The sequence below is a fragment of the Puccinia triticina genome, chromosome 7A, assembly GCF_026914185.1.
Source record: "Puccinia triticina chromosome 7A, complete sequence".
Classification (NCBI taxonomy): domain Eukaryota; kingdom Fungi; phylum Basidiomycota; class Pucciniomycetes; order Pucciniales; family Pucciniaceae; genus Puccinia; species Puccinia triticina.
Genome location: NC_070564.1, coordinates 6,516,037 through 6,530,690, shown reverse-complemented (window position 1 = coordinate 6,530,690; position 14,654 = coordinate 6,516,037). Strand labels below are relative to the sequence as shown.

At 46.0% G+C, this 14,654-nt stretch overlaps 3 protein-coding genes across 3 annotated transcripts; 2 read left to right on the top strand and 1 right to left on the bottom strand.

Moving 5' to 3' along the window:
- Window positions 1-1,902: 1,902 nt before the first annotated feature.
- Window positions 1,903-5,689, bottom strand: PtA15_7A726 (uncharacterized protein; the record flags this gene model as incomplete). Its single annotated transcript, XM_053171363.1, has 11 exons — window positions 1,903-2,048; window positions 2,142-2,202; window positions 2,282-2,509; window positions 2,599-2,694; window positions 2,817-2,856; window positions 3,404-3,445; window positions 3,546-3,598; window positions 4,216-4,241; window positions 4,432-4,480; window positions 4,593-5,519; window positions 5,603-5,689. 11 exons carry the CDS (start codon window positions 5,687-5,689, stop codon window positions 1,903-1,905), a joined length of 1,755 nt encoding a protein of 584 aa, XP_053022552.1.
- A 1,757-nt stretch (window positions 5,690-7,446) lies between these two features.
- On the top strand, window positions 7,447-9,679 carry PtA15_7A725 (uncharacterized protein; the record flags this gene model as incomplete). The annotated part of the gene is made up of 7 exons (XM_053171362.1): window positions 7,447-7,483; window positions 7,565-7,648; window positions 7,749-7,985; window positions 8,082-8,204; window positions 8,284-8,658; window positions 8,732-9,229; window positions 9,303-9,679. The coding sequence occupies 7 exons, from the start codon at window positions 7,447-7,449 to the stop codon at window positions 9,677-9,679; spliced, it is 1,731 nt and encodes a 576-aa protein (XP_053022551.1).
- Window positions 9,680-11,596: 1,917 nt separating this feature from the next.
- On the top strand, window positions 11,597-12,727 carry PtA15_7A724 (uncharacterized protein; the record flags this gene model as incomplete). The annotated part of the gene is made up of 5 exons (XM_053171361.1): window positions 11,597-11,783; window positions 11,992-12,057; window positions 12,192-12,286; window positions 12,387-12,455; window positions 12,605-12,727. The coding sequence occupies 5 exons, from the start codon at window positions 11,597-11,599 to the stop codon at window positions 12,725-12,727; spliced, it is 540 nt and encodes a 179-aa protein (XP_053022550.1).
- Window positions 12,728-14,654: the final 1,927 nt, after the last annotated feature.

Genomic DNA, 14,654 nt, shown 5'->3' with positions numbered 1-14,654 from the left:
GATCATAACCAATCAGTAATTCCATTCAGTGCTCTTTGAATTGGATTACATCGTGTATTGTTTATGTATTTATACCATAACTAATATGTTATGTAAATGGGAACTGAGGCGTAACAGGGGATAAATGAGTGATACCAGTCTTGGGGTATTTCACGTGTGCAGTAATATTACAATGTATTGTAATCTTACTGTTTGCACGTAAATTAACTCTCATAACAACATTACATTATGGTAACTGTATTTAACTATGGTTATATAATGTAATGTATAACAAGAGTACATTCTTAAGCTTGTATCTAATGATATACATATGTAATAAAGGTGTAAAGGGAATGTACTATATGTAATGTGAACAATTGCAGGTACTTGGTACGTGTAAGGTACTGTGACATGTACTCTGTGGCTGACACATGCGACTTTAGAGGCAAGTCCCTCCTTTGGAGGTCGCTACGCTCCCCCGAGGAGGGTACGCTTGTGTTAAGTTTGTATCACGCTCGGCTCACGCGAGCTTTGTGCTTTTGCACGTAAGCCTCTCTGGTGAGACTGGGCTGCCGCCCAGACCCGCTCACCACGAGTGTTGGCTTAGTTAAGCTTGCCACTTCGGAGGGCCCTGGTACAGCCTGGGCTGGGGCAAAGCGCAACCTCCTCCTACGGAGAGTCCCTTGGGGACGTGGGGGTCCCCCCCCCCCCTCCGTTCGAGAGGCTTTAGTTAGGCTAGAGCTCACCCAGCTCATGCGCCAGCTCACCCAGCTCACGCGCCAGCACCCAGCTCACCCAGCTCACATGCAAGTTCACCCATCTCACGCGCCAGCTCACCCAGCTCAAGAAGCAGCACATCTAGCTCAGCCTGCTCTGGCTGTCCTTTGGCTTCAAGCCAATGATAACGCCGGCATTATCATCGGCTTGGAGCCGAAATATATTATGGACAAAACTCGTTTGTGAAGGGGGAAAAAGTGGTGATTGACACCAAAAGAAAGAGAAAAATCAGGCCTATAATCTGGCACCACAGGCAATAGGAATACACAAGGAGAAGACACCTGAAAGGGGAGCGGGAAAAAACTCCCACCAAAACACTGAAAGCTCTCAAGCCAAATTTTTAGCTTTACCTGCAAGTCCCTTCTTCGGAGGTTGCGCTTCGCGCGAAGGCGCTTTGTGCCAGCCCAGGCTGTACCAGGGCCCTCTGAAGCGAGGGACTTGTGATAAGTCAGCCTGACGGAGGCTCCCCCGAAGTCTCAAGGGACTTTGTTAAGTTCGCTTCAATTGGTTCAAGAGAAGAGGAAAACCCATAGAGTAATAGTGACATAAAAAAGGGTAAAAAAAAATATTAAGATATTTGAGTACTCGCATCCTGATCCCTAGAGATGTGTGAAACGAGAAATGGATGGACATGCTCAGACATTGAACACACTGATGGAAATGATATGCTTTTCTATAGACGAGGCAACAAGAGCAAACAAATAGCTAGCAGTGGATATGGAAAAACGGGATAACCAAAAAAAGTTGAACAAACAGGATCTGCGATTGAAAAAGAGAGCAGGAAAACATAGTACTGGATTGGCTATAGGGGTGAACAAGGGCAGTCACTTATGTACAATAGCCCATCTGTGCACGATTTCAATACAAACAGCTACCTAAGAAGCATCCACTCATGACACGAAAACCCCAGCGAAGCTGACATAACAAGTGAGGCCTGTATACTTGATAATCTCCTGAGTGAACTTAAACCGTTAGATGATGCAATATGCATATGGATGGGGAACGTTTTCTTTTATTCTTTTATTTTTGGTTTCTAAAACAAATCGAGGGAACGTATGTTGAGGACAGTCTCTGTAAGAATTGAAGTCTAGAGTCTTTGAAAAAATGCCTTCGATTACGTATGGGAGAAGACGAACATGATTGTTACTATTGAGGGGCAGTCTCTGGAGGGGCACTGGTCTTGGATGCCGTACTGGCAACCAACGGTTTCAAGGCCTTGTGGTAGACAGTCTGGGCCCCGCGGGTTTGGGGCAACATGAGCCAAACGATGAACACACACTTGAAGGTGTAGTCTAGATTATCCGAAAAACATATATTAGCAATGTTGGATACCAGGATCTAAGGGGCAGAAGAAGAAAAAAAAAACAGGCATGTCGGTGACATACAGAATGGGAACCAGTAAAGGATGATATCGGCAAAGCTCTCGATAATGTTGAAGAAACCAAACTGTGCGGATCGAGCATGGTAATGGTGGATTAGAAAACAGGAAGCAGACCAGCAGGGGCAGAAATGAAATTTGACTCACGACGGTCCAGTAAGTTAGCCACTGGACATCATCGCCTGAGCTGGGAGATTCCAGGGCCTGGATGGAAAAGTAAGCGGGTAAACCCCAGCCGAGAGCAGTGGTTAAGAATCCAGCGAAGATGTTGAAGAAGATGAAGATCGAGAACAATCCGGCGAGACCCAGTACACCATATGCCTTGGGGACTTGGAGTTGTTGCTCGAGCTTGGTCAAGGCTGGGTATTTCGAGAGCTAGAAAAGCGAACAAACCATCTCGATCGATCAGTTGGAGGAAAACGAAAAGCGCAACCACCTGGATTTGCTTCAAATGAGTCACTCACCTCCTTGTCGATCTGAGCAATGTAATAGTTGAATTTATCTTGGGCGGACATGGTCGATGATTTTGAAAGATACGAAATGGTTTCTTGTCGAAAAATCTGATCGGAGCAAGGATGATTCGGTTGGTTAGTAAGGAAGGGGACTACAGCGGCATGAAATGTGCAGGGGGTGTGAAGAGCTTCTTGAAAAGCTCGAAAGGGAGTTAGGGGATCAGCCTCACAGTTGGTCGGCAAGACAGATTGCTTGGGACGAGTATGAAGCTAACGAAAAGACAAGCTCAGAGTAAGAACTATGAAAGTGGGCATATGCTTTGGGAACAGCAACAGAGGGGAGGGGGTTTAAGATAGATAAGGTTCCATGGCCTTCCCCAACGATTGGCGCAGTCTGGCTGGGGCTAGGGAATGGGATGGGGTGGGTCGTAGTGAAATAATAAATATAAAATAGGAGTAGAACTGATAGTTGAGGGTCGGATGGATAGATCAGCAGATTGGCCGAAAGAAAGAGGGCCGGAATTAGGGTTGTGGAGTGCTGAAAAGGAGAGATGCGAGTGTGAAGATGGTTTTGAGTTGTTTCACTCTCGACAAGAACGCCAAGGAGCGGCCAGCAGGCCATCATGGCTATCATCGCCATCGGCAGCCAGCTGATCGGACACGTCACCCGACCCAAGCAGAGTGAAGCCACTATCTCCAGCACCGAAATTTGTGGTGTTGAGCGTCGACCAGCTGGTAAGGAAGGTCGGGCAGGGACATGCAGAGGGGATGATGGGAAAAAAGATGGTTGAGGTATGGTCAAGAGGTGCTGACGTACCACTCGGTTTTGGTCGGGTGTTTGGTGGTTCGAATGTGCTGACTAAAAATCAGAAGAAATCGTTATCTGCTTTGTGAGGAAATGAACTGATTTCGGTTGGATATCGATCGATGACTGGAAGGGGATCGGAGGTGGCGCTTACGGGTGTGGTCTTGCCAAGCGGTTCGGTGGTTGAACAGCGGTTGGATTCCGAGTCTGGGGGGGAAGGAAGCCAGCGGGCAACAGTTCACTGAGCAGTGAGAGGCGGCTGTGACCGGATCAGGCGGATACCTATGCAGTCATCTCTACATATGGGTACATAACATAACCCTCTTTACCAACAAATACATAGTATAACCCACCATATATTACTGTGACACGTCAAACTGACACCCATCACTTGACCCACAAACCTGTACATATGTTATCTACACATAGGCAACCTGTTGCTTGTTGCATCAATCCTACGTGAAGCATGTTAAGTGTATGGAATCCTACTCCTTGAAGACCATGACAATAAAGTCACATATTCGCAGGTTTACAGTAGGGGGGTTCAAATAGGATAAAAATCAAATTTTAGAGTCAATTTTAAGGTGTTTAATATGGCAAGATGCACAGGAATAGGTGTCCCCTGAAAATCAGAGCAACTTCTCCATTTTTGAAAAAAAAAATGTTCATCAAGGCCTCAAAATTGGCTCTAAAGCTATATGAGTAATTTGCACAGTTGTCAGTACATAAAAGGGTGTGTTGAAAGGATGACTTTCCCTTCATGAATCAAAGGCTGAAGAGACTCATTTTTTTGAACTCTGCTGAGAGTACAAAAAAATGAGTACCATGGATAGCTGAGACGTCCACATTACTAGAGAGATGTTTAATTTTTGTTTTGCGTGAGTCAGATGCAAGGCTCATCTCATGGATGAGAGAGCAACTGGAGGAGATTACTCTGATAAAACGCAACAGACGAAGTTGGAAGATTTACAGTGCATGGGGATGTAAAGTTGGCTACACTTTTAGAAGTTCGGTCCAAGAGGAAATGGAAACTAATTCACTTTTGTTAGATGAATACATCTTTTGTCTGATTGCCTCGGCTTCTTTAGTCTGAGATGATAGAGAAGCAAACGAGCAGAGAAACAGTCAGATTGAAGATCACTATCCGGGATAAAGACTGGAGAGAGAAAATATGAGGTTTTCGAGGAGGAAGAGTACGAACTTCAGAGTGATAATGAATCAAATTGATGGGAGTTTCGGATTCGGCGGCTCTTAGAGGGGCGAACAGAGGGCCTCCAGAGCGAAGACCGGCGCCGACCCGATCGCCATCTCCGGAAGCAATGACGGAAACTTGGAGGGCTTTCGCCTCATTGGCTTCCGATTTCTTCTTAGCCAGTGCCTTTTTCTTTAAAGCCTCTTCATCCACCTCTTCGTTCTCAGAGCCGTCCTCGGAGTCATCGCTGTCTAGCCCTTGCTCCCTTCGCGCTTGTTTGTCTGCCTGTGAGTTGATCTGGTCCAACTGATCTAGATAGTCCAGGTTTGGCCTCATCTGCAGAATTTGATCCAACGGAACTATGTGTAACTCATCATCTTCATCATCATCGCCATCTTCAATGCTACCACGTTTGAGAACGCCGACCGCATAATTCGACTGCTCCGGGATTAGTGTTGAGCCTAGTGACATCTTATCCAAGGGGTCGCACTCGTCATCAGTCACCGTATGATGATGCTTCTTGTTGAAACCGCTCGATTGACTGTTTTTATTATCTTGTAGCCCTTTTGCGAATTCCCTTGCCCGTTCATCAGAGAACCTGTTTTCGTTAATACCTATTTTCGTTTCCAAAGGTACATCCAATCGAAGCGATCGAACTCCAGGTTTATATTTCGCATGGATCGGCGCGGGTTGTTGTTGCGGATTATGGATCGGATCCGGCTGCAATGAAGGTGGCAACAATGGATGGGATGAGTTTGGGTTCTGGCTCTTGAATGGGTACTGCAACAACGTTAACGTTTTCGGCCGCTTCTTTTTGTTTGATTGTTGTTGTTGGGACTCGTTCTGATTACCCTCGTCGTCTAGGAGGACTGGTTTGAAATGTGCAAATGAGGGCAGCGAGAAGTCTGGCGTAGAGTTGAAGAACAACGGAATCCTCTATTTTTCAAAAAGAAAAAATATAAGAAGAATTAGTTTTCACCTAGAATAATTTCCCTCAAGAATAATTTCAAAAGCTTTACTTTTACAATCGGGTCGTCATCTTCTTCTGAGTCTGACCCTGAATCAGAAATCGATGGAATTTTCTCGCGCCTCTTGTCCTGGGCCATCACGGTCGTTTTCCTGATTCGTGTTCCGTTCGACGACGGGCCTTGAGTTGCTGGTACATAACATGTGGAAACCCGGTATGTACTACCCGGCCGGGCCCATTCAAGCAGTCTCCGCGCCTCTCGGCGCTCCACACGCTCCGGCGGGCACTGGCGGCGCGGGGCGCCTCGCTCCTCACCTCCCGAGACGTCGCCGTGACGTCGAACGTCTGATTGCAGTGATGGCAGTGACAACAGTCATGCCCATACTCGGCAAGTAATCCTGAAGCCCATGAAGAACAAATCATTCATCACAATAATCCTAAGAATCCCAAAGGCAACCTTGTGGGAAATTATCAATTGATCAAACAAAAGATCTGATTTGTTGAAATACAAACTTGTAGATACAAAGATTGTAGGAAGCCATTGTGTTACTAATTCTGTTTTGGACAAGATCCATTTTTCAAAGAGAGAAAGAGTAATTAAAATATCGACGTACATTATAGTCTCACTCCAAATAAGTTGAACTTATTTCTGCTTGATAGAGAAAGTGGAAAAAATGTCTTGCAGTTCCCAGAATCCTTGATCAGCTTCACTGCAGGCCAAGCCACCCTTTGGCCAAAATGATGAGTTCTTACACCAATTTCTGGCTTTATCTTGGCTCACATATTTAAGCTTCTTTAAACCACCATTGCTGACTCGAGGATGAATTCCTCGAAGATCACTCAGCTTTATTCGGACTCTACGTGGGCTGTCTTTGGTCCCAAACTGAAACTTTTCTAGTTGGGGCTTGAGCAGCAGTTGTCACCGAAGGCCGGCAGTGGCTAATTTGTTGCGACGTGTTTCTGCAGGTGTCATTCGGGAAGGATAGGGCAATCACCGGAATTCTGCTACATTACACAGTTGGTTGCCCTTGATTTTCTCGGGAAAAGTGCTGAAAAGAGTTTACGCCCCTCACCTTGGAAGAGGAGCTTTGATCTCTCTATCCCTCCTTCCACTGGAGATTGCCCAGCTAACCAAAAGGCGTGCCGGTATGAAGTCTCCTATTCCAAGGGTGTAGTGTTGATACCTAACCAGAATCAAGCTTTCAAGTGTGAAAAAAGTCTTTTGAGATATATACGAGAGTTGAATGGGGTTGGCCACTCATCGAGAATTGATAAACTGCATATTTCTTATCGGGATTCGGTAGCGAAAATCTGACCAGATCATACATCTTCATAATTGTATCCAAACAAACACAGAAATGACCACCGGTGGTTTCCTCCAGATCTTTTGTGCCAACAAGAGGTCTCTGCTGTCGTACATACATCCGTTATAGATTGTATTTTTGCGTGAGGTTTCAGATTCCGAATTGACTGTGATGACGGCTGTATGGACGCATTTTTTAAGGCTCCTCTGAGAAAGATGGTTTTATCGATTTTGCTGGTATAAAGAGTCGGGTCTGCGTCGTCTCTCCTGATCCAGTCAGCTCTCACTGCATTTCTTTCCTCGCGTCGAATTCCATACATATTCAGCAAGCTGTCCAGCGGAGGGCGCCAGTTGATGAACCTTGAATTGCCAAACAGCCGTCTTTATTAAAAAAAGACTGAATATAGTTCGGGTGTGCCCGAAACCCTGTCAGAAACTGACTAAACCATCCTTGATTACCCTTCAACTCCTGCCCAGCTCTACTTCCCACCATCCATCCTCACCTTTCTTTCTTTCTTCCTTCTCCTCTTCTCGCTCCACTCGCCCTCAGCCTCGACCCACCCCTCATCTAGCATACATCCTCAACCAATCAGATGGGAAACGTGCTGTCATCCTGCTGTAGCTGTGGTCGTCGGTCTTTTACTCGCTTGCATCTAATCTCCTCAAGCTATGCGCCCGTGCTGACCATCATACCTGCGTTGGCATTTACAGGTCACAGCCGTGGATCCGGATATGAACCGCTCCTACTCGAACCCGAAAGAGATGCGGTTGCAAGCTTACTTCAATTCCTCGAACGTGTGTAAAGAGACTCGCTTCTCTTCGGTCTCTGTTCACTCCGAGAAAACCCTAGGCTTACTTCTTGACCCGCTTGCTACTTCTTTCGCTCGAAATTCAGGACGGACGGACACCAACTTTTTCACCGGTGAACCATTGAAATCACTCTCGACCTTATCCTTCTCGGACAATGTAGACCTCCAACGCTCAGCCGCATTAGCTTTCGCCGAAATCACCGAAAAGGACGTCCGCGAAGTCGGCAGAGACACTTTGGAGCCCATCATGTTTTTACTTCAATCCCACGACACTGAAGTTCAACGCGCTGCCAGCGCTGCGTTGGGCAATCTAGCCGTCAACAGTTAAGCATCCTCACTGACCACTTTGCTCCCTCGCTGGCCACCGAGATTCAATCACCCACATTAACATTTTTCATCTCCGTCAATCAAACCTCTAGCTGAGAATAAGCTGCTTATTGTTAGGCTGGGTGGGCTCGAACCCTTGATCCGTCAAATGCTAAGTCCCAACGTCGAAGTTCAATGCAATGCCGTCGGCTGTATAACCAACCTGGCCACTCACGGTCAGCTCTACATCTCTTGATTGACGTCTTGTTGAAGCTCTTTTGTTGACTATTTCACCTCTTCATCTAACAACACTAGATGACAATAAAGCCAAGATTGCCAAATCTGGTGCCCTGGTTCCTCTGACTCGATTGGCGCGTTCGAAAGATACTCGAGTCCAACGCAACGCTACAGGCGCTTTGTTAAACATGACACATTCGGATGAGAATCGTCAACAACTCGTCAACGCTGGCTCGATTCCTGTCTTAGTCTCGCTCTTGTCCTCCTCGGACACGGACGTCCAATACTATTGCACCACTGCGCTGAGCAACATCGCCGTCGACACCGCCAACCGTAAGCGTCTCGCCCAGGGTGAACCCCGACTAGTCAACAGTTTAATTGGCTTGATGGACAGTCCAAGTCTGAAGGTTCAATGTCAGGCCGCCCTTGCATTGCGCAACCTGGCATCTGATGGTCAGTATTGCAGGCTTGATAATGATTTTAGAGGATTGACTTTGCTGACACCCGCCTGCAATCAATACTACAGAAAAATATCAAATTGAAATCGTTAAGTGTGGTGGACTGCCCCCACTCCTCCGGCTTTTGCGATCCTCATTCCTACCTCTAATTCTCTCAGCGGCGGCATGTGTGCGCAATGTATCGATCACCCCACAAAACGAATCACCGATTATTGAGGCGAACTTTTTAAATCCGTTGATTGAGCTTCTAGCGTATGACGAGAATGAGGAAATCCAATGCCACGCCATCTCAACTCTCCGTAATCTGGCAGCCTCCTCAGAAAAGAACAAAGCTGCAATTGTCGAAGCCGGTGCTATTGAACGGATCAAAGAACTAGTCCTGAGTGTGCCCTTGAGCGTCCAAAGTGAGATGACAGCTTGCGCTGCTGTACTCGGACTGAGCGAAGACATCAAAGGACATCTCTTGGACTTGGGCATATTGGAGGTCTTGATTCCTTTGACAAACAGTGTCAGTGTTGAGGTTCAAGGAAACAGCGCAGCTGCCATTGGCAACCTTTCTTCAAAAGGTATTGACTTTCTTCTACTCATCTGTTTAACAATGAGATAGATCTAATCAATGCTTTACATTGCGATATCTAGCCGAGGACTATACGGCGTTCAATTCAGTTTGGGACAAACCAGAAGGTGGGCTAGAAGGATACTTGGTTCGATTTCTAGAATCCAGCGACCCGACATTCCAGCACATTGCGGTCTGGACGTGTGTACAATTGCTAGATTCAGGCGAACATTTCTTAGAGAACCACATCCGATCCTCGAAGTTCATCTTGCCGCTAGTGACCCAACTAGCCCTAACAAACGATGGAAGTGCTAGCGGTACAGGTGGTACATCTTCGGCCGACGCCGCTCATCCAGACGGCGAGGGTGGAAGCGCTTCTGAGGCTGAAGATTCTGGCGAAGTCGAGATTGCTACTTTGGCCAAAAAAGTCGTCGAGATGTTGGGCTTGGAAATCAACTAGGATCTTCCTCATTCTCACCCACCTCGTTCATTTCTTTCGACCCTCTAGCAGCCTTGAAATAAAAAAAAATTAAAACTCCCCCCCCCTCACCCTCTCTCTTTTCCTCAATCAAAATTTGGACAGAAGAAAATACATTCAATCGAAAGGCCAGTCGGGTGGTTGGGTTTGGACGTCGTACTGGGAATGAACCACTGTCTGGCCGATTCGTCCTATCTTTTGCCATCTCTTCTTCCTCCTAATTTTGTTCTTTTTCTCTTGGCTACAAGACGTTCATATATTTGTAAATTTGAACCCAAGAAAGTCCAAAAGAAAGAACCTATGTGTAATACTCCCTATCCATTCCGTTGCCTTCTCCCCATCCTTCCGTCCTACACCTCGAAACGAAACCTAAACAAGTTAACTAATTTCTTACTATCCGGCCCACTTTTTCTACGTATTTCTCTCTCAAAACAATTCTCATCATACTTTACACGCCTTATTTATCTTTCTCTCTATCCCGTTTTATTTTCTTTTCTCCGAGTTGATTAGTTTAGCTCAAGTCATTTTTCTTCTCCTTCCATCACTTCCCCTTTTTTTCCGCTCTCCCGCGTGGTATGTATGTGATTCTTTTCAATATGAAAGTGACCAGTTGATGTTTGAGTGTGTTTGGCTTGCTTTGATTTATCATTATTCCTCCTCCTTTCTCTTGTTGTTTTTGTCTGTCTGTGTCTTTCCAGTCCCCCCTCAAAACAAAAAAGCTTCCCCTTCTTTAACCTCTTTCCATTCAAAACAAACCAATTAATCAACAAAACAAAGTACAAAACAGCTTGATTAATACAGCCCAAAAAGGTCAATGTGATTTGGAAGGTTGGCTTGGAAAAAGTTGGCCCAATTGTTAGTTTTCCATATGCAATTGGAGGACTTCCTGTTGATCTGGAAAGTCAGATCTGAGCTGACAGACTCAGTTCTTGCAAGGAAATCTAGGTCCCCAAAGTCCCTTGAAGTGAGCCAGAGTTCCAGATTCCAGATTTCCGCAAAATCTGAAATTCCAGATTTATTCAAATTTGACAGAAGTCCTCCAATGCTTTGAAGTCTGGCCTTCCAGAAAAGAAGTCCTCTTTGCTGGCCACCCCAAGTGCCCAATTTTGATATTTCAACATCATATGACTATCCCCACACCAAAATCAAAAAATCTATCCACAAATACAACCATCTTGAAAAAATAATGGCCCACCTTGTGCAGCAGGATGTTTTATACCAGCCATGCTCAACATGTGTCCTGAGGTTGCAATTCTGGTCATATGGTGTCTGGGAGGCTGCTACCAGTTGTTGACTTGTTTGGATCCTCTGGTTGGGTCATACTGGTTGATTGAATATGGGGAGTTCCTGTTCATCAGATAACACACCTTCATCAACCAAGATGAATATTAAACAACCAGGGTCTATCATAGTGTATAACTTGGAGTAGTGGGTCTTGCCTTGTGCATTTTAAAGACAGGAGAAGCAATCACCTCCAAAACTAAAAGCTACATGGACAATTGTTGTTTCCAAAAAAATCTGCTTAAATTTCCATCAACCAGCCAGCTGTTTTGGGCAAAAATTGAGCCTTCAGACCTATTTTCACTTTTGCCAAGATACCGCCAAGGCAGTGAGTAAAACTGCACTTTCTGACCAAGATTTGTGCAAGAGCCATGCTACCAACACCCAGTCAATGCTTCTTTTTCAGCGGCCCTGGATCAAATTTCTACGTGTTCATAAATATGTTGTACATATTTATTTGCATCTTTTTATTATCCTGGAATTCAACTCTGTTTCCCCGAGGGCGTCCCGCGGGAGAGCAGACCCCCGCGGACGTCTTGGCTTGAGAGGCTCCTGAGGCTAGGCTCGGGTCTGGAGCAAGGCTTGATTACATAACCCATTCCCACAGCCTCGAAGTCGATGGACTGTTGCCGCTCGCTCGAGCAGAGCGCCAATTATTGGTCCTCAACCCACCAAGCATCATTCATCTTCAACGGACCATCCCATCACCTTGTTTCCATCGAATTAATCATGAGCGATAACGAACGCGGCGCGGCTGGTGATGAGGTAGGTTTACCTCGGGCTACCGTTAATAAACTCATTTCAGGTGATTTAACCTCAGCTCCCCCTCACTTACTCATTGTTTCCTGCATGCTGCAGCTCAGAATTGTGTAGCTTGGGTTGAGCTATTCATAAATCGTTCTTTTTTTTCTTCTCGAAAACAGTAGATCAACGCGTGCAATTTATCAAATCATTTACTCGAGGGTATTGATCTGATCTTGTTTTCTCTGTTGTTTGCTCGAATATTCATCCAGAGATTCTACCGGAAGATGTAATTTGTTCGAAGGATACCAAGGACTTGGTCGCCGAATGCTGTAAAGGTATTTTTTTTAACAAATTGTGTAATCAGCTTTTATCACTTTACAAGCTATACCAATAATCACACAACGATACTACTCCGAGAAATTTCTTCAACCCACGAGTTGGATTTCTGACTTTTGCCTCCTGGATTCAGAATTTATCACCCTGATTTCTTCGGAAGCCAATGAGATTTGCGAAAAGGACGCGAAAAAAACTATTTCTCCCGAGCACATCACATCTGCACTCAAAGTATGTTCCATCCAACACTTTGCGCGAATGTTACACTTCTCGTCGTCCTCATGTTTATTCCATCGGATTGTTACTGATCCGTGCTCGTGTTCTTTCAAAGCAACTTGGATTTGATGATTTTATAGATGAAGTCGAAGATATTAACCGGGTTCACAAAGCACAAGCCAAAGTTAGCATTACTTCATTGGGACGTACCCAATACACGCCAAAAACATTCGAGTGGAAAATTAATGTTTTTCTTTCTCCCCTCGCTGTGTTTTCCCGCACGCGTCCATTTCGGTTTCTAACATCCTCGAACACCCCTGAATCTTTACCTAGAAAGACAACCAGAAGAGAAAGAATAAGCTCGATCAATCTGCGTTCACACAGGACGAACTTGCTGCACAACAAGAACTGTTATTTGCAGCAAGCAAGGCTAGGTTTGATGCCGGTCAATCTTAATCTGTACCATCATCCCTTTACTGTGTAAATGAGTTCAAGCAGATCAATGTACACACTTCTCTATCCATTCATAGCCCCTTGCAAAACACAAATCTAGCCCAATCAAGGGATAATATTAATATCAACAATTCCAAATTCTCGCGTCTGCTGTTATAGATGGATAGCATATATAGAGTTTGTCCACCACTGGTCAGCATATACTGGGATAAGAGCAACTCCACCGCGGGCCCTTAAATTGGGTCTCTAGTTGGAATTTACCGACTCAACCCGACCCACCGCGGGCGCTATTAGCGTCAAAATTTTACAGGTGTCCCCAAATTTCATGCCCGAGTCCGTACATGTACACCACGGGCGAAGCTCAACGAAATGATTTCGATTGCCAGCCGATATCATTTCGGTTGGTCTGCCTGCAAGGGGGGACCTTCGCCAGACGGTTGGCGTTTTCACTGGAAAATTTCAGGAACCCTACTGGAAGGCAATCCAAAATTATTTTGGATCCCCAACGCACTTCCGAAGTGCTTTCGTGTGCAATTCGGAATGGTTACGGGCCGTCGCAGGTTTTGGAGGGCTCAAAACAAGGTTTCAGCAAGGTGGGTGGACAAAAGGGAGGCTTGAACATGCAACATGCTTCTGATCCACCCCAACCAAGCTCCTTGCCAACTGCCCCAGACACACTGTGGTATGGGGGCGCTGTTATATATATAGGACCATGCTTCTGTGAGGTGTGGTCAGCCATATTCGGAAATATTCCGGGGAAAATCCAGGAAAAAAACCGGAATGGTCTGTTTCCTGGAATGAAGTCGAATCAATTTTGACTTCATTCCATTTTGGACGCTACCCGAATTGCGATCGGAATGGTTCCGGTACTTTGACCATACCGGAAGCAGTCCGATCGGTTTTTGGTCCTTCAACCATACCGGAACGATTCCGATTGGTTTTTGGGTTTTCCTACCATCCAGTAAATTTTCTGGATGGAAACTTTGAATCTTCACCCGTGGTGTAGGGACTCCTAGAGACTCTCTCCAACGACCCAAAAGACACTGTCACATAACAACAACATTGTGAAACTCCATTGGTCACCTCCTCGATGAACGGAACCAATCTTACAATATGTACTCATCTCAATGAACGGAACCAACCGGCCATTGAGGAGATGTATTGCTCCTCTCGGTGACCGGAAAGAACCGGCCATCAAGGAGAATTATTACTCATCTTGATGACCGGAACGAACCGGCCATTGAGGAGATTTATTGCTCCTATTGATGACCGGAACAAACCAGCCGTCGAGGAGAGTTATTATCCTCTCGATGACTGCTCCGTTCCGGCCATCGAGGGGAGTTATTACTCCTCTCGATGTCCGGAACGAACCGGCCATCGCAGCAGCGACCGACCGGTTGTCAGCCACACACACACCAATCAATCCTCAATGACCGGTTTGTACCGGTCATTGAGGTGAGTCCACTTCATGATTTCTCGATGACCGCCATGGAAGGCCATCAAACAAGGCGGTCATCAAAAAACATGCAAATGTTCTGGATGACCGGTTAGTGACGGCCATCAAGGCGTGTTATTTATGTATCCACCTTGGATGGTCATTGCACAAAGTGCATTCGTTCTGGATGACCGGTTTGTGCCCGTCATGGAATACATGTACATCGGTGGCGTGTCAGTGATTTTTAGAGACTCCCTTTGGAGGCTCGCGGTGTATGCCGCAGCAGTTTGGGGCGGTAAAACCTGCTGCGCAGTCCCGAAGATTGAATTTTAGCAACCCCAAACTAGGGCCCGCGGTGGAGATGCTCTAAATGTACCGAGTATAAAGCTATAAGCCGGATGGAGATGCAAGCCTCTTCCAGCGGCACCGTTGAGATGAAGGCCGCTAGGCAGTGTGGATAGCGTCATTTCTACAGGCGGGCTCCCGAGCCCGGAC